Source organism: Leucoraja erinacea, chromosome 33 (assembly GCF_028641065.1).
Source record: "Leucoraja erinacea ecotype New England chromosome 33, Leri_hhj_1, whole genome shotgun sequence".
Classification (NCBI taxonomy): Eukaryota; Metazoa; Chordata; class Chondrichthyes; order Rajiformes; family Rajidae; genus Leucoraja; species Leucoraja erinaceus.
In genome coordinates this window covers 12,944,485-12,964,767 of record NC_073409.1, presented here as the reverse complement: position 1 = coordinate 12,964,767, position 20,283 = coordinate 12,944,485, and the positions used below count along the sequence as shown (strand labels likewise).

Genomic DNA, 20,283 nt, shown 5'->3' with positions numbered 1-20,283 from the left:
ACTGGGCTGAAGAGATGAGGTACAGTAGCCAAGGGCAGGGTCACCCATCCTCACCATTCCTGGCCTGCCGCTGTCTGGTGTTGAGAAGGCCAACTGCAGTTTGTAATAATATTCGTTGCTTTCTGAATAGATCATCACGATCAGATTTTTCCATTGTTTGCTGGCAGGTGGAACCAAACTCACTATCCTCCCATTGCTTTTGGCTGTGAAACAACATCTCAATCCTCTCCAAGATCAAAACATCCTGAAAGGGTGAAAAAAGGTTTGGATTTTTGAATCTTCTCACTGCGATTGTCAGGAAGGTTTGCTCGGATTAATTCATCTATTCACTACATACTTTGTCCTCTCCTGATTCTTACTGGACTATTGATTCATGTGATTATATACGCTTTCACAATTCACAAGTATTGTCCAATTCCCCTCCAAACTCCTCTGTGTACTGAGCAAAATACAAACTGCTGGAGGAATTCAGTAGGTCAAGCAGCATCTGGGGAGGCAGTGAAATCATCGATATTTCTGGTTGGGACCCTGGCCATATAATGAGATATACAGGGAACAGGCCCATATGCCTGGTATTACTTAGATTATATAATTTGACCACATTTACCCACTTTTCTCCACAACCCTTAATATATTGCTCTACGTAGCAAAAACTACCTTAATTTGGTCCCCCCCACCCCAACATCAGTCTGAAGAAGGGTCTCGACCCGAAACGTCGCCTATTCCATCTCTCCATAGTTGTTGCCTCACCCGCTGAGTTTCTCCAGCATTTTTGTTTACCTTAATTTGGAAATCAACAACTGATCACTGGCTTTCACTGCTCACGAAGGATGGGGAAAGTTTGCCAGATTTCACCTGTCCTTTGGGTATGGAGATTTATTTATACTTTCTGAGTGCTACCTAGAGTTATGTTCATATTCTGGATTGCCCCTATTAGGTTCGTTCTTGCTACCCTGTCAAACCTTTAATCATCTGAAACGCATCAATTGGTTCTCCTTGGACATTCCGGCCTCAAGAAAGGACAAGCCGCCTTCATTGTGTAATGTTCCAAGCCTGTATCGGCTGGAGAATCCATCAAGGTGTTCATCTCATTCCTGAGATCTGGGGGCAACACTCCAGATGTAGCCTGGCCTAGGCTCTACACCAGCGGTTAATAATAATCAGGGAACAGTACCTGTGGAAGTTTTTGTATATCCTCAATGGAAAGAAAGAAAAGCAGGCGATCCACTTTGTCCAAGATCAGCGAGGTCCAGTTAACAGGGTCACTGGAGAAAAGGAAGAACTGTTTAAATTGATACAATTAGAGAGCTGTGAATAAGTCTGGTTGTGGTATATCTGGTTCTGGTATGAGTGCAGGCAGGTGGGACTAAGGGAAAAAAGTTGTTCGGCACAGACTTGTAGGGCCGAGATGGCCTGTTTCCGTGCTGTAATTGTTATATAGTTATATGGTTAATTAAAGCAATTTTATGCCTGGCACAAGCATCCAACATTCCCCATGATTTCTGCAACGCAGTTTCTTCTTAAACTACTGTCTGATGATCACAGGATGGAAACCACACTCTGTAGCAATTGTAAAAGTAATGGATAAAATTTCCATCCCTGCTATGGTTACGGTGTTAAACCATTTATCTTTACTTTTGTATAGGAAGAGTTCAAACAGAATGTACCATGGGATTGTTTGAGTTCGCTTGTACTCTACTAATGGTAGAATAAGCACAGCTTCATTATATAACTCATAGACATGTTGCTGTTTATTATTAATGTATTAAAATGTCACCATGTGTTCTTTCATTATAAAATATATTTATTATGCAAAAGGTTTATGTAAACATCACACTACAGCCACCCTTCCTGGCTTTCTACTAACCTGCACTACCAGGAAAGGTTAAAGGCCCAATCAACTCCACTGCACACACTCTAATATGTTTTAATATTTCATGATAACTAATATCAAAATGATGTATTCGCTTAAAGTAGGAATAGAATGCATGAATTTAAAATGACTGGTTCATACAAGTAATTCTGCTGTAATACAAGTTTCACACTGCCTCGGCAAGACCACCAGCATAATCAAGGATCAAGTCTCACCCTGTTCACTCCCTCTTCTACCTTCACCGATCAGGCAAGAGGGACAGATGTTTGAAAACGCACACCTTCAGGTTCATGGACTGTTTGGTATCAGGCAACTGAACAGTCCTCTCCTCAGCTACAGAGTGATCCTGATCTCACATCTACATCAATGGAGACCATTAGATTATCTTTAATCTAGCTTTATTGGACTTCATTTTGCACTAAATGTTGTACTCTTTATCTGAGCACTGTGGACGGCTTGATTGTAATCATATATAGTCGTTTCATTGACTGGATAACTTGCGAACAAAAGCTTTTCATTGTACCTCTGTACACGTGACAACCATAAACTAAACTAAATTGGATATAATACGACCAATAAACTAGGGATCACTAGTTACAATACCCATGCCTATTCCACTATAACATGGTTTTAATCAGCAACTAGAGAACCATTTAAAAGTTACCTTGAAAATTGACAAGCAGAAAAAAACCTGCCTTGGATGTAAACAGTACAGGAGGAAAACACTTGTTTCCATGTAGCCTCCCCCACAGTAATCAGATATCATTGACTCTTAAGAGCACAACCACTACTTTAATCACAGGTGAAATTGTCAAGTAATGGAATCTATTGCCATTTGCACAATGATACTCTATTAAGCAAGGTAACAAAATGTCTTTAGTATTTTTGGCTCATGGTAACAAAAATAAACTTATTCCTAATAAAAAAACATTATTTATTTTATGTAGGTAAAATACTTATTATTATGTCTGAAACTCTCTAGCCCCCAACTCGCTATCTACTATTGCCACAATTGATTTCTCTAACATGAGGTTTTTTTAGGAATGCCACAAGGTGAGGGATGAGCTGGATATTACAGCGGAACTAACTGGGTCTTTCTTTCCCAGCTGTCATCAAGCAACTGAACTATTCAATCACCAACTAAAGAGCGGTCCTGAGCTACCTTCTACAACATTGGAGACTCTTGGACTATCGTTTAATCAGACTTTACTTCACTTTATCTTGCACTAAATGTTATTACCTCTATTCTGTATCTGTACACCATGTGAACGGCTTGATTGTAACAACGTATGGTATTTCCATTGACTGGATAGCACACAACAAAAAAGCTTTTTACTGAACCTCGGTAGATATGACAATAAACTAAACTGAAAAATGTATCTGTGTATTCTGCCACGAATTACCCCTTTACCCTTAAGCTCCACTTTGTCTGAAGACCTGGTCTTCGTTCATCATGTGCGTGATGCTGCAAATGCTGCAGTTCTAGGCCAGCATTTTGTGCTTTTCTTTAGCAGAAAATAAAAAGTACTGGAGTAACTCAGCAGGTCTATGGAGGACATGGACAGGCAACTTGTCAGGTTGAGATCCTTCTTTAAACCCACCCATGTCCTCTAGAGATGCTGCCATGACCTGCTGAGTTTCTCCAGCACTTTTTCGATTAATATAAAACTAATATATTTGTGTAAAATCAACTTCAGTTATGTGAATGAATGAATGAATGAATGAATCTCTTTATTGTCATTGCACATGGTACAACAAAATTTAAAAGTCAATCCCACGGTGCGATTCGCAAGAGCAATTTTAAATATATAAGAAAAGGTAAAAATATATACATATTAAAAAAAATTACAGATAAATAACAATAGCAGCTGAGGTAGAACCATTCAGTTGAATGTGAGTGTTATTACATATTTTGCATTGTGAAGTTCACGTATGGCTATGGGGTAGAAGCTGTCTCTGAGTCTGTTTGTGCGAGTTTTGAAAGACCTGTACCGTCTGCCAGAGGGCAGCAGGTGGAACAGGTTGTGTCCAGGGTGGGAAGAGTCCTTCAGGATGTACAGGCTCCAGGAATGATTGACAAGAATAATTTTGCAATCATCTCTTCCCTAACTCAGAATAGATTTGTCACTGCTGCAGCCTGCATTTAATCTGGTAAATTACAATCCATATTACAGATTAATCCTATCTCAGTGAAACAGGCAACTCTGAAGATGTTGTTACCTACCCAAACATGGTGTCTTTAGTTAACATGTCTCCCAGCAGCAACTTCTTCTGTCCATCAAAACAATAATTTTTCATCTTCACCAGGTTTCTCTTTATCTCTATCCTAGGGATCGCTATGAATATTTCATCAGCAATAAAAGCTATTGCAAATCCCAGTAGATCAAACTCTGCTTTGGTAAATCTTCCGCCGTATAAATTCTGAAAAAGGTGAGTATTGGGAAATAATCTGCACCGGGTAAAACTGGCTGTAGTTTAATGCAATGATTAATGTATGAGAAAGTTTTTATTCATCTTAATCTACTTACAGCCCATCACTGTGAAATATCTGTGGTTTTATTCTGTTTTTAAATCCTAATCATTTTTTCAGAAAGCCCGAAGGATGTTCCAGCCAGCAAGCTGAAACATTATTTATTGCTCGTTGTCATTATACCTCAATATTCCTCCTTTGACGCACATCAAACTTCCTTGGGAAGTCTGAGCTGAATTCAGAATACTATTGTCATAGAGGCATAGAGTCCCAGAGCACAGAATCAGGCCATTTGGCCCAACCTGTCCCTGTTGACCATCAAGAACTCATTTCAGAATATCCCATTTACCCACTTAGTCTGTAGCCTTCTCTGCCATGCCAATTTCCCTGCTCATCCAGACACTTACTAAAAGCTACACAAAAAAGCTGGAGAAACTCAGCGGGTGCAGCAGCATCTATGGAGCGAAGGAAATAGGCAACGTTTGTGCCTATTTCCTTCGCTCCATAGATGCTGCTGCACCCGCTGAGTTTCTCCAGCTTTTTTGTGTAACCTTCGATTCTCAGCATCTGCAGTCCCTCTTAAACACTTACTAAAAGCTGTGAGTGTAATCTGCCCCCATCACCCTCTCAGTCAGTATTTTCCAAATTGAAGCCACCCTCTCAGTGACAGATTTTCTATCCCAGATAAAGTCTTCAGATGATTCTATCAGAGATTTACCAGATGAATATTAAAAATATTACCTTATTTTTGACGGGATTACAAATCAAACAACAATCTAGTAATTGTCTACTTATACCATCAGAAATAATATTTCCCTTCAAATTTATGATGTGTCACTACTAGTTGTTAAACTGTGGTTCAGAGGGTAGGATGCTCACCTCCGACCCAGTAGGTTATGAGTTCACTCTAATCCAGAGACTTCTGGTGCAGTGATGGGAAATTGCTTTGCTGTCGGGGGCTACCAACTTCCCAATGAGTAATGAAACCAAGCTCTGGTACAAAATCCCATGGGATTGTTCTGAGGAAATGCAGGCGAGTACTCCAACGGCAATTTATCCCATGAACACTAAACTAGTTTAACATTGCTTGTAAATATAGAACATATTGAACATAGAATAGTACAGTAACAGTGTCAGACCCTTCAGCACACAATGCCTGAGGCAAACATGTTGCTAAACTAAACTAATCTGAGATAAGGAAAAACTTTTTCAACCAGAGAATTGTGAATTGTGAATTCTCTGCCGCAGGAGGAAGCAGAGGCCAATTCACTGGATGTATTCAAGAAAGTTTCAATATAGCTCTTAGGTGTAATGGAATCAAGGGATATGGAAGAAAGCAGGAATGGGGTAATGATTATGGATGATCAGCCTTGATCATATAATGGTGGTGCTGGCTCGAAGGGCCGAATGGCCAACTCCTGCACCTATTTTCTGTTTCTATGTTTAATCTCTGCCTGCACATGATCCATATCTCTCCATATCCCTGTATATCCATGTGCCTTTCTAAAAGCCTCTTAAATGCCACCATTGTGTCTGCTTCCATCCTGTGTAAAATAAACTTACCCTACGCAGCTCCTTTAAACCTTCTCCCCTCACCTTAAAGCTATGCCCTCTAGATATTTATTTAATATTTCCATCCTGGGAAAAAGGTTCTGACTGTCGATCCTATCTATGCCTCTCATAATTTTATATACTTCTGTTAGGTTTCCCCTGAACCTCCCAGATAATTTTATAGAGAAAATGATCCAAATTTGTTAATCTTCGCCTTATTGCTATTCCCCTCCAGGTAGCATTTTGGTTAAGTGTACAGAAGCTTGTGGTGAGCAAATTGGCAATTATATTTCATACTTAATATGTTTATCAAACCTGTGGGAAGTTCTGAAGTTGGGAAGATGTTAAACAACCCTTTAAGGTACTAAATAAATAGTGGTATTGCTTTTTAAAAATAAAAAAATTGCTCTGCTATTAAAAATTCGGTGTAGAGAAACGAGACAAACAGCTTGTTTCCTGCACTGTGAAATTACATAGAGGCAACTAGAATCTTACCAGTACTTGTACAATCCAGTCAACCATCAGACTTTGCTTCGAACTTGGCAGCTTTAAGAATGGAATCGGGTTTTTCACAATTACTTGCAGCAACTGCTGTGTTATGTTAATGGGAAATCTTCTAATTTTCAATAGTCTGCAAAAAAATAATTGAGAGATTAAGTAGTCAGATATTTTTTTCCAGAATGGAAAAAGGTTAAGGGATGACTGATAGATATCTCCAAGATAATCACAGGATTTGCAGGGGTAAGGAAAGGTGGATTAGTGGCATGGTGCTGCAGTTATTAGGGCCATTGATTCACAGCTCCTGTGTCTCAGGTTCAATCCTGATCTTTGGTGCTGCCTATGTGATGTTTGCACGTTCTCCCTGTGACTATATGGGTTTCTTCTCACATCCCAAAGATGCAGGTTAATTGGATATTATTTCTGGCGTGGATGAGCGGTAGGAGAAACAGGAAAGAGTGAATGTGCATGTGAGGGGGAATTGTTTGCGGGGGAACAGGATCATTTGAGACCTGGCATTGATTTAATATGGTGAATGGCCTCTACTGTCAGAAAATATAGAACATAGAACAGAACAGCACATGAACAGACTTGTCTTTGCTAACCATGGTGCCAATCTAAACTGCACATCTGCCTGCGGGACCTGATAGAAGTATATAAAATGATGAGAGGCATAGATAAGGTAGACAGTCAGAACCTTTTTCCCAGGATAGGAAAATCAAATACTAGAGGGCAGAGCTTTAAGGTGAAACGAGCAATGTTTAAAGGAAATGCAAGGGGCACGTTTTTTCACACAGAGAGTGGTGATTGGCTGGAACATGCAGCCAGGGTTGGTGGTGGAGGCAGATATGATAGTGGCATTTAAGAGCCTTTTGGATAGGCATATGAATATGCAGGGAATGGAAGGATATGGATTTTGTGCAGGCAGATAAGAGTTGGGCTTGGTGTTACATTTTGCATAGACATGGTAGACCAAAGGGCCTGTTCTTATGCTGATAGACACAAATTGCTGGAGTAACTCAGCGGGACAGGCAGCATCTCTGGAGAGGAATGGGTGACGTTTCGGGTCGAGACCCTTCTTCAGACTCATCTTATTGTTCTTATGCTGTACTGTTCTATGTTCTCTGTAATCCAGGCAGCATTCTTCCCAGGTAAACATCTTCTGCACCCTCTTACATGCCTCCACATCCTTCCTGAATGTGGTGACCACGACTGCAAATGTGGTGACACAATACTCCAAATGTGGCCGGACCAAACTTTTATGCAGCTGTAACATGATTTCCTAACTATGATACATACCCTTGAGAACAAAGAGGCGTTGTTTTGATTTTGGGCTGAAGAAGGGTCCTGTCCATTCCCTCCACAGATGCTGCCTGACCTGCCCTTTCAACACATTTTGCCCACATCTGATGTGGGTTTACCTGCTCCTGATCTTTTCTCCCAACTCCTGCCTAATACTATTGTTATTAGTCTTTCCCTAGAGGAAGTGTCATAAAGGAATATGAGGAGATAGTTCCAGGATATACTGGAAACATCCGAGAGACTTGGCAGCAACTGAGGAAACTGGGGGGAAAAAACCCAAACATTGCCTCTCACTCTCTCTCTCTCTACAAATGCTGACTGAGCTGCTGTTTGTTGCCTCAACAAACACAGTATTCCCAACCATCTCCAGGAGTAACTATGATGGACTACTTACTGGAGGTCAAGCAGCAGTTGAGGTTGCATACTCTGCACAGTCTCCACAGTGAGGATAAAGCTGTTCAGTACTTCCAACAGACAACTTCTCTGTGTAAATAAGAGCATGTTACTTCAAATGTTTGGACATTTCTTTTAAAGATTTTTAATAAGAGCGGCTACACTTTTGAGTTTAATTAAAGAGGGAGCCACATTTTTGGTTTAACCAATTGAATGCGATGGTATGGGTGGAGGTCATGTGGGCCATTGCATGAGAATACTTAAAGGGTTTAGAGATCTATTTTACAGAGCATTGGAGGAAGATTAGCCTAGATTCAGTGTGGTACAGTGAAGATTCATATCATTCAGGTGCAAAAGGCTTGGATGTTTCCCCAGAACAGAGACTGGAATTGGGGCACCACCTCAGTAGTTTATGGACTGAGATGAAGAGAAATGTATTTATAGAGGACTGTATAACTTTGGAATTCTCCGTCTCATTGGACTCAATTAATTGTCTCAAAGTAAAGGTTCCAAGATGATAATATAATTGACATTTATATTCAGTTTGGGGAAAGAGTAGAATGGCTGTATGAATAGTATTTTGAGTTTATTTAAAATAACTTTGAAAGGGCAAGTAACAGAGTATGAAAACAAAGGTAGATAAAGTGAATTGGCAGATTAGATTAATAGATTGGTCAATTGAAATGCAGTGACTGATATTTAAGGGAATACACAGAATAGATAAATTCCATTGGGGGAAAAATATATTCCGGGGAGAGCCACTGTCTGTGGCAACTAGAAAAATTAAAGTTGTATGGAACAAATAAACAGTATATTAAATATTTTCTTACAGTGTAGAAAAGGCTATTTGGCCCATCCAATCTACGACAGCATTCAGAACAATTGCATCAATCCTTTTCCCACACATCCTTTCTCATGCCCACTGACATCCCGATGACTCTCCCACTAGCTACCAGCACAAGGGGAAATTTACAGCAGCCAACTATAACACCAACCTATTTAATTACACACAGGCAGGTGGCAGGTCAGAATATTGGAAGGAACATATCAAAATACACAAATGAATGACATAAAGGTTTGAGAGCAGTAAAGTAACACAGCTATAAATTAGGGATTGGAAGGGAGTGATAAATTCAGGACGATTACAGATACCAGGGAAGCACGAGTTTGTACTGGACACGTCCCACTGCCCAGACGCACTTCATCCTTGGGTCAGAAAAGAAGCCGTTGGTGAGTTAGTCACTCCATTGGTGTTAATTTTCAAATTTCCCAGTCAGTGTAACATCAGTCCGTAGAAAACTGTTAAAAGCTATTGTTAAAGATGTGGTAGCAGGCACTGAGAAACTGAGAATCAAGCAAAGTGAGCAGTGATATGGATAGACAGATGTCCTACAGGTGGGTGGAAGACACAATCAGATTGACCATGGGACACTAGCAATGTCTGTCCATTTCCTATTGCAGATGCTGCCCGACTCAATGACTTCCTTCAGCTGTTTTGTTTTTACTCAAGAAGATCAGCCATGATCTTGTTAAATAGTGGAGTAGACTCTAACCCTGCAAATTGGAGGAGCAGCACCTCATATTTCGCTTGGGTAGTTTCCACCACAACGGTATGGACATTGACCTCCAATTTCAGATAGACCTTGCTTTCTCCCTTCTTCCCCTCCTATTCCCAGCTCTCCCATAGCCCACTGTATCTGCCTTTTCCTTTCTTTCCCCCCCCCCCTCCCCACCTCCACATCAGTCTGAAGAAGGGTCTTGACCTGAAACGTCACCTATTCCTTCGCTCCATAGATGCTGCCTCACCCGCTGAGTTTCTCCAGCATTTTTGTCTACCTTTGTTAAACAATGGTGCAGGACAGAGAAACTAAGTGGTCAATTTCTGCTCTTAGTTTGTTTGTTTGTATCCTCAGCTGCTGATATCAATACATATTTAATATTGCAGGATTCTGGAACTGTTGGGATAAAACAACAGTGTGACTAGTGTAAGATTGACCGTGTGCAGGGTAAAGTTGCAGCATGGACTGTACCTGCTGCAGTGCCTGGTGCTCTCATAAACTTACCAGAGACACTGGCAATTCAATCGGCAGGTCTCGGAAGAATTGCAGCAGCTTCAGGAATCTATTGGGCTTGGAAAGTTGTTTCAGGGTTGCACAGTCTACACCTTGTGCCACAAAACCAAGGGAGCTAAGGAATGAATGAAGTGTTAAATATGCCAAAAAATAAAATCACAAATTCCACATAATTAAACAGTTTTTGCACAAAACTGGCAAAATATGTCAGTGTGCCTGCTTATTGTCTAATTCCTGAACTGAACAGACAGTTCAGAATCAACCATATCCATGGAGTCATGTACAGGCCGGAGTGGGTATAGACAGCAGATTTCCCTCCCTGAACGGCAACAGTGAACCTTATGGGTTTTTACAACAATCCACTAACATTAGCCGTTTCCAAATTATTTAGCTACTTGAATCTACACCGAAGAAGCGTGGTGAAGTACAAACACCATCAGCATGAATGTTGATGAAGTGGAAACGGTTGAGATTTTCAAGTTTCTTGGCGTGAATATTACCAACAATGTGTCGTCAACCAACCACATTGATGCGACAGCCAAGAAGGCACATCAACACCTCTACTTCCTGCAGAGACTGATGACATTCATCATGTCACCGATGACTTGCAGACTTCTACAGATGCACCATAGAAAACATACATTTGGGGTTGAATCATAGCGTGGTTTGGGAACAACTCTGCCTAAGATCACAAGAAATTGTATAGAGTTGTAGATAGAAACATAGAAAATAGGTGCAGGAGTAGGCCATTCGGCCCTTCGAGCCTGCAACGCCAATCAATATGATCATGACAGGGGGAGAAAAAACTAAGAATCCCAGCAGTGGAAAGATTGGACATATGGATGTCATGATTAGATATTCTGCACAACCCTCTTATGAATAGCACCATCTCTAGATCCAGACATGGTAGACATCATATTCAACCAGCTCTGTACCCGAGTAAAGTTCTCTCCCTCAAAACTAACCAATGCACTTACCTTAAGATATCTTCAGTAATATTGTAGCCATTTGCTTCCAAAACTTTCCCAAAGAGCATCTGAGCCTGTGATAAGAGATTAAGCATCAGATGTAACACAGTAACATGTAGTTTGTTTCCAAGTATACCTCGCTTTAAACATTTTTCCCTGCAGCTAATACGCGCACCTTTTCCATAAACCATTGTTTTTCATGAATAAACCCACAGAGTGAGAGTCAGTCACAATCTACATTACAAGCAAATCTAGTCTTCTCCAAAGCCACAATGTGCCAGATAGCAAGGCTTTTCAGTCAGGAATAAGGAATGGAAATCCAGTTCCTAAACACAGATGGTTCCTGCTACTGGGGACAATAAAAAGCAATAAAAAATGATCAAATGTAAAATATTACCTGTTGCACAGACCACTTCATTTGTGATAAGTCATCGGCATTGGATAATAATATCTTCACCTTTGACCTCAAAGATATTAGAGGAATGTCCTTTGTAAGAGAATCCAGTTTTTTGAAGAAATTTATATTGTCCGATTCCTGGCAATAAATGCATAGAAGGATTTAACAAATGGAAATACACTGGATTTAGAATTAGCTGTAGAAATCAGTCACAGAGTCATGCAGCAGAGAGACCTGCGCTTCTATCCAACTTGTCTTTGTTGGCCAAGATGCTCCATCTAAGCTAGTCCCATTTGTCCACATTTGTTCCATACCCCTCTAAACCTTTCCTATCCATGTACCAGTCTTTTATCCATGTGCCTTTTAAATGTTGTTATTGTACCTGTATCAACTACGTTGCCTAGCAGTTCATTCCATATGCTCACCACCCTCAGAGTGAAAATGTTGCCCCTGAGGTTACCATTAAATCTTTGCACTCACACCTTAAACCTATGTGCTCTGGTTTTGATGCTCTACTCTGGGTTAGAGACTGCATTCACCCTATCAATTCTTCTTATGATTTGAAGTCCTAGCTTGCCCAATCTCTCCCTATAGCTCAGGCCCTCGAGTCTTGGCAACATCCGAAGACAGTTTTTGAATGTTAACAGGTGTGGAAGCACAGAACTTTCAGGTGGTCAGTGCTAAGGATGTGTTGCTGTGTTACAGGTAATGTTTGAGAACTAGTTTTAGGAAACACAAGAAAATGGGTGCAATAGTGTTACTCTGTTACTCTAAGCTAAGTTACTAAGCTACTCTTGTGTTTAGAAGAACTAAATATCTGGAGGGGTGGTGAGCAGCTGAGGACACATACCAGCCACAACTGTAGAGCAGCCCCGTCAGCATAGAACTAGAGTGTAGGCCTGAACTTGCTTCCCTGCCCAAGTAGCAAAAATGTAGCACAGGAGAAATTATCGAACAAAATTGATGCAAAGCCAATTAAAGAGACACTTGGAGAGATGACCAAACAGCTTTATGGAAGAAGGCTTGGAGAAGCTGATGGAGGTAGAGACCGGGACGTTTTGGGGATAGGAATTACAAAGTCCAGGGCCCAGGTGGCAGGTCATGGGCACTAATGGTGGAGCATTTAGAATCGGGGACAATTGAGAGATCAGAATTGGAGAAGAACAGGTATCATGTTAGTTAAAGAGATCATTGAAAGAGGGTGGAATGTGATCACAGGAGCAGGTATGAAAAGGTATGAAAAGTTTTGACAGCAGGGAGACAGCACAGGTGACAAAACACTCAAAGCTCTTACAAGAACTGGAAATAATTAAGAAATAATATCACTAAATATATTTAACAAAGTAATTGAATGAATGGTCTGATTGAGGAGACTGATTTCTGAGGTCAGTTTACTGCAGCATCAAGTTACTGTAAACTCAGACTTGTTCTTGGTACAAGTGAGGTGTCGGAATACTTTAATCAATCACTCACCTCGACCCGGTTCAAATATCATTCATTAATGAAACTTCACACTGCCAAAATCCCTTTACAAACTATAGGTTTATCTATAATTCAGAATTTGTCCAGCCACACAGTCCTTTGCTCTGCTAACTAACACTGATAAAGTAATCAAATATTTAAATTATTTTGAAATGTTAATTCCCTGATGTGATTAATGCAAACGTCATGGTCAAAATCATTGTTTTTTGATGTGTGGCTAAATGCCTAAATGCTAAATGCCTGTAGAATGCCTACATTCTGCCAGTTTTCTGGACACTGGAAAAGCAAGAACCATTTTCTTTAATAACAAGGGAGGTGCAGACATAAATAGTTCTGCTGGAGTAAATTAAGAGAGAAAATCTGGTGGCAGAAGGATTGGTAGTCGGAGATTGAAGGTGAGTGGCAAGAGAACGCAATTACATTTCTCAGTAGATTGTGATCTGGAAGAGGACACATGTTTGGCTGGGACTCTACATCTCATCTTGGTGCACTGATTCAATCAAGGTCCAAGGGAGTAGATTACCATCCTCAAAGGAATTCTCTCCGATTGTTCCCCTTTCCTAGCTTCTGCAGAAGATTCAGGTCTGGTACTCTGTGCTTGAAGCTAGAAGATCATCATTTCAGACTACACTTTGCTGGTTTGAGGATATAATCTAGTTTTGACCTTGCTACATAATGTTGAGGGAGTACCATATTTTAAGACATTGAACCAAGCCTTCATCTATCTGTTCAAGTGAATGGAAAAGCAGTCGTTGGTTTTGTTTTCCTGACCAACAATTCCTACTTCTGTTGTACACGACCAACTCCTCAAATGCTGCTGGAATTTGCTTGGGATGAGGCCAAAATCTCTTCTGGCATTGATTGTAGTTCAATAGCTATCAACATTTTATGGTTTGGATCCAAGCAACTCAATTTGATGGACTGTGCAGTGAAAAGAAATGCAGTTGCAATTCCATTGCATCTTTCATGGACTCAGAACATCCCAAAACCTCACAACAAATTGAAGAGTGGTCACTGCTGCAATGCAATATACTCTGCAGCCAATTTTCCTGCAATAAGCTCCTACAAGCAGTAAAGAGATAATGATCAGGTCGGCCGTTTTAGTGATTTGACTCATTGGCTTGGCACAGGTTATATAGAGAGGACTTCTCTCAAGGTCTCATCTGAAAGATGGGACCTTTGACTTACAGACTGTTCCTTCAATGAGTTAAAGGACTGAACTGTAGTCCTTCTCCAGCTATTTGTCACTCCACCCACTGCAGGGGAACTTGGAAGCCCTCGGAAGCAAAATTGAAAGCCTCATTGCCTGAGCGATGTGACACAGAGTTAGACGAGTGAGTGAAGGTTTCCACTACCAACCCAAAGCTTGTTTACAGCCACCAGTTTCTGAACAGGACTCAGTTTTCCCTCGTTCGCTGCCATGCTGGGCAAGATGTGCATGAGTAGAGCAGGTGGAATGACTCGCAGTGTGTTCGGCCTGAGGCCAACCACAGTGGAGCCCAGACTGTCCAGCAACTCCTCTGTAATCTGCAGAATGACAGAGAGAAAGGAAGAGTAAGCAAGGCTTCATATCCTGTCCCTCCACTGCTGAGGGCAATAGGTCTGGAACCCATTCCAACTGGTGCAATACTCACAGATGTATTCTGTAGAATCTTGTCAATTATTGCCCTTGCCTGAAATAGACACAACAGATAGTTTATACAGACAGATACACAAACTGAAGATGTGTTTGACTGGAGTTATGTTTAATTGGATCTTACATCAATTAAGAGAGAGAAGATTTGCAACACTAACATCACTTTAGTAAATATAGTGAAATTAAATTTGAGATAATTTTATTTAGACTGGGCAGAGAGAGTTAGTCTAGAAACTGCACCACGTAAGAAATGGATGCAGGAGGAACACAGTCATTTTACTTATACTTGCTGACTTTGACACCGATAGAGGCTGTTAGGCCCATCAACTCCATGCTGTTCCTACCTGAACAATCTCATCAATCTCTTTTGCCTACTTCTTATTTCCCTGTGGCCGAGCCACATTCTCTCTCATGCACCCATCTGCTCCCCTTTAGTTATTTAAGGGCAACCAAGGATACATGTTCCATTCCCGGGAATCTACTTTACTGGATCTCCATGCTTGTGCCCCCCACCGACTTGTGTCCCTTTCCTTAGACCAGCTTGTGGCAGACGTACCCACCATGGACAAGGAGGACGGGGAAGAGGGTGCTTCATAGGAACAGAAATGTAATTGTAACTGGTTCATGATTCTAGAACCACAACATGGTGTTTAACTAAAGTAACCTACTGCTACCATTAACAAATCCAATGAATCAAAAGTCTCCTCTGCAGGCTGAAGCCTGAATTGTTCCAGCTATCACAGTCAGAATGGCTGGCAGATGGTGGACTGTGAAGTTGAGGTGCAGCCCACTCTCCCCAGCTCACTGTTATTGCAATATTTTATCGCCCATCGATCATTCTCCTCATTCATAATCCCACAAACTCCGTTTCACTAAAGGGCCTGTCCCACATACGCTATTATTTCAGCGACTTGCCGGCACCCGCCATAGCTGCAGCAGGTCGCCGAAAATATTCAAAATGTTGAAAATCCAGCGGTGTCCAGAAAAAGGTACGACTCTTTGGGCGACTACTCACAACCAAACAGGCATCACCCCGTGACATGTCGACACGTGACGTCTGTATGGAAAATTTTCGGTGACCTGCTGTGATAGTCGCCGAAGAAAATCGCGTAAGTGGGACAGGCTCTTAATTGAGGAAATCTTCCGAATCTCTTTTTTTTCTTCCCTCCTCCCAATTACAATTTCAAGAGAATCGGCTATAAACAGAATATTATAAAGATAAAACTGCAATCACGTAACAGTGCAGGAATTATACCTGGGCAGAAGAGAGGTTTACTGTTCTGAGCTCCGGGAGTATGGATTGGATCTGCACAGGGTGAAGCTGTTTTATAAAGGACAATCCGAGGATTGGCAGAAGACTAATCATACTCGACAACTCATTCGTTACCAAGAGTCCTTCATCCGTTATACCGTTTGTTCTGACCAAAAAATCTCTAAGCTGTACACACGAAGAGAAAGGGGCAATAATGACATTAGTAATAACATCATCCAGTAATTTCAAGATCATCCATACTGATACTTCTTTTTCATTCCAGATTAAAATAATTAACATACACTTCAGAAGCTCAATTGCAAGGCGACAGATGTTTAAATTAAGCCTCTGGATACTAGCCCAGCAACTTAGTTGCCACTGCTGAAGACTCACCAGTTCATTTGGAACAAAGATATCATCGCCAATGCAGTTCAGCAGCTGTTCCTTGATAATAACAAACATTTGAAGATTCTGTTTGTAGGGTTTCAGATCCTGGGACGATGCAGAACAAATCAATCTGCCCAGCCTGGGAAAAAGAGAAACGCAATAAGAGTGGATCACACACAGTCCGTTCAACCAATAAAGGGGAAAGGCATCTACATTCCAATCACAAGCAACACTCAATCCTTGTCCTCTCAAAAAGAGAGAGAATAACTGATTGGCAGGAAAATGACAAGCATTAAAAGATCACAGTGATGAAAGTAATTTGTCTGATCCATAATTCTCCCAACCCAGCAATCCACTGACACCTTCAGCTCAGAAGAAAGCCATTCACCGCACTGTGTCAATGGGAACTCTCTGAAACAGCATTCCAGTTGGTCTCACCTCCCTACCCTTACCTCACAGCCCTGTAAATATTGTAACCATTTTTACATTCTTGTACTTCCTTATAGTGTAAGAGTCCATTTAGACCTTCAAGTCAATGGTGACTCTCATAGCAATTCCTTTTCCCTAAAACCTATTTTTGTCAAGTTTCTCCATGGGAACTTCCCTCCTTGATAATTCTTCCTTGCATACGAATTATATTTCACTATCCTTGCTCTAATATCTGACTTTATTTTAATGCAACTCAGAATTATCTTATCTTTAAGCATTTTATATAACTAAACTAGCTTGCTTTAACTGTCCTCCGTTGCCTGGGCTATCTGAGGTTTCTCACAGCTTGTTCTCCCTGTTCCCCAACATAGAATATAAAACAGTGAATGTGCTTCCATCACTTTCCCTGGATGTGGATTCCAGGCCTTCACCCAATCTCCCGCAGTCCTCTTGCAGACAATCTGATACCAGATCGGTTTTGGATACAGTTTGTTGACTTGCACGTTTTCCACCAATCTCCCACGTGAACTGTGGTGGTGAAGGCAGAGACTCTCACAACATTTAAGAAGCATCTGGACAAGCACTGGAATTGCCATTGCATATGGGGCTACAGACCAAGTGCTGGAGAATGGGATTAGAGTAGATGGGTACTTGATGGTCAGCGTGGATATGATGGTCCAAAGTGCTTATTTCTGTGCTGTGACTCTTAAAGACTATGAAAAGTTGCAATACTCACCTCTCAAAGTCAGAAGTTCCAATTGTTTTATCCCCTTTTAGGATGGTGTGGCTGAGAAACCTTTCCTGGACTGTTGTCAATTTATTGGCCAACAGCATATCCAATGCAGTGAGAATCTGGTAAATGACAGAAAAGTTTGTGCCTCATTGTGTAAATGTATTTCAGAGATTTCCATCCATTACAAATGAAATTCAAAAGTTAGTTGATTATAGACACTGGAAATGCAATAGTAAGTGACTGACAAAAACAGCACAATAGATATTTTTTTTGTGTATGAAGAAAAGGTGAGGGTTCCGAGGATGGCAGCATTTGCAAGGTACGGTGTGGGGGAACATTTACACAAGGGTCGTTCATGGAGGAGGATTTGCATTGGAGAGAATTTGTATAAAATCTGTATCTTAATCTTTCTCCCGATATTCATTTTTACTGTTATCTTTTTTATCTTAATACAGTGTGAAGAGTGGAAAGAATCAAACAAAATGACCCCAATTCTCAACTACTTAATTAGTGACATTAGAGCATGTATATCCTGGGTCCATTGCAGTACCCTGATAATAGTTCATTCTCGACCATACTGGTTAATTCCATTGATCGTAGATATGTGATCAACTTATATCATAAAGCCTACAACAGAGCCAGCTAAGAAGGTGAGCAAACTGGAAAGTTGCCTGTCCATGGAACCCGAGGTCTACTCTCCCATGTTCTGTCTGACCATTATGCCTCATATATAATACAACATACTCTCCCACCATGTCTCTGTTTTCTCCCATCCCTGTTCAGATGCTAGTTTCTAAAATAAACCCAGTTAATGAACTGAATCAATTCAGGCGGCTGTCTGAATGACTGACTTCATGCTTTTTCCTACAGGTGGCCATTCATTCCCTGTTCAGATTTCTGTGTCAGGCCTGGCTGAGCAATTTACATTCTCATCTCCGGGCAGACAATGCTACAGACCACAGGGAATGTTTCCTCAGCACAGTTCAGACGATGAGCTACAATGGCCCAGTGCTTTCTTTTAGATGAGACATCCAGCTTGCTGTTGTTAAAAGACCTCATCCCACCATTTCAAAAAGCAGGGCGATATAACCTGGGTGTTCGGGCCAAACTACCAGTGAAACGTGGTTATCACCGTTAGGTTTGTGGAATCTTCCTTCCTAGATTGCTCCCACATGCATCAGAGATACTTCATGAACTGCAAAATGCTTTGAGTCATCCCGAGTAATGCATGTTCCTTCTCTTACAGTACCTGTGTACGGGACAGAAGCTGAAAGCTCTCAAACGGCAGGTATGCTAGCAGGTTACTGACATGGGTCAGGAACATCAAGGGCCAGGCCGACACACTGCTATAACTCCCAGATGCCAGGATCCACTGGACGAAGGCTGCCTTCTGGTCATCAGACAGCTTCCCAGAAATCTGGTTGACCACAGCCATCCTGGAATTAAAAAACATAACAGTGAATGAGAAGGCTGTTGTGCCCTGGATACCAGTCAATAGCTCAGCATCATTGCAAAGCATTCGAGTGACCAAAGTAAATGCATCTGCCTTAAAGCCATAGCATCTATAGATTTATATAACTGAAGGATGCCATGTAAACCCATCAAATCAGCTACTAGTTGCTAAGGAATATATAAACTAATCTAATTCCAAACTCCCTACAACATATCAAGATTAAAAAAATATGATCAGGGTCTTTATCTCCATCATTGTTCGGGTAAGGTTCCATATCCCTCCATCACCGAGTGAAAACATGCAAACCTTAGCTCCCTTCTGCATCTCTACCAATTAGGTTAATCTATGCCTCAGTTTCTTGTACAACTGGCCCTGAACCAGCTCCCAATAATAAGAGATCACAATTAAGAAGCAAAGAAACCAAGAATTTGAAATAAAAACGGAAAAAACCTGGAGATACTCAGCAGTCCAGGCAGCATCTGTGGAGGGAGAAAAAGTGAACCTTTCAGGTTGAAGACCTTTCATCAGAACAGACCTAAAGCATTATTTGTTTTTATCTCCTCAGATGCCTCCCGACTGAGAATTGCCAGGAATTTCTTCTCTTTATATATAAAAATCACAATAATGCTTTGGTATTGGATGAAACCGGTTTTGAGTTGCAACATGTTCATGGAATATGAAGCATCTTCACCCCAAGTGCTGCTATAATATATATTTTAAAATATTTACACCTTATCACGTAAAAAAAACACGAAGTGGATCACCACAGACTAAGGAAAAATTATGATTCAGAAGGAAACCTGCTGATTTGTGTCATTCTAATCCAGCCTTCCAGTATTATATCCGTAATCCTGCAGGTCACGACTTCAAGTAATATATCGAAGAACCATTTAAATGAACATTTCTGCCTCTCCCACTCTTTCCTGTCACAAGTTCTCAAGCGCTACAAGGCTGTGTGTGAAAATATTTTTCCTTATCTTTCTCTAATCCTTTCACCAATTACTTCTCTCTGTGCTCCTGTGTTTTAGCCTATCTGCAGAGGGAAATTTACTTTGTCCCTGCTTTACATGTCCACAGTCAATTCAAAGTTGTACGATAGTGACAACCAGAATAAAATTGGTGAGAATTTAAAATTCTTCAATATCAATGTAAAAAAAGTGATCCAGAAAAGCAGTTCATAATTAATATTAAATTCAATTGCCCATTGACACTGTTGCACTTAAATTAAACCCAAATTATCTTATGATTTGAATGAAATAACCAAGTCAAATGGGAACTCAATGGCTAAAAAATTAAATGCATCAGGTCATTTTAATTTGGAAAAGTTAGAATTTAGTTATAAAGCATTAAAGCACTCTGTATGTAATAGTTCCTACAAACAACTGTT

General features: G+C 40.8%; 1 protein-coding gene across 1 annotated transcript in view; it reads right to left on the bottom strand.

The window, feature by feature from the left end:
* The window catches only part of LOC129712717 (stereocilin-like), a 30,360-nt gene extending 10,363 nt beyond the window's left edge, over positions 1-19,997 (bottom strand). Inside the window, exons 1-14 of the mRNA XM_055661382.1 lie at positions 18,693-19,997; positions 17,447-17,562; positions 16,288-16,420; positions 15,898-16,080; positions 14,641-14,679; positions 14,366-14,533; positions 11,525-11,662; positions 11,137-11,201; positions 10,151-10,274; positions 8,089-8,177; positions 6,390-6,525; positions 4,098-4,294; positions 1,175-1,265; positions 55-244 (exon numbers count right to left, since the gene is read on the bottom strand). Coding sequence (XP_055517357.1) covers positions 55-244; positions 1,175-1,265; positions 4,098-4,294; positions 6,390-6,525; positions 8,089-8,177; positions 10,151-10,274; positions 11,137-11,201; positions 11,525-11,662; positions 14,366-14,533; positions 14,641-14,679; positions 15,898-16,080; positions 16,288-16,420; positions 17,447-17,562; positions 18,693-18,962 — 1,939 coding nt within the window. The 5' untranslated portion in view covers positions 18,963-19,997. The remainder of the gene's footprint in view (positions 1-54; positions 245-1,174; positions 1,266-4,097; positions 4,295-6,389; positions 6,526-8,088; positions 8,178-10,150; positions 10,275-11,136; positions 11,202-11,524; positions 11,663-14,365; positions 14,534-14,640; positions 14,680-15,897; positions 16,081-16,287; positions 16,421-17,446; positions 17,563-18,692) is intronic.
* Positions 19,998-20,283: the final 286 nt, after the last annotated feature.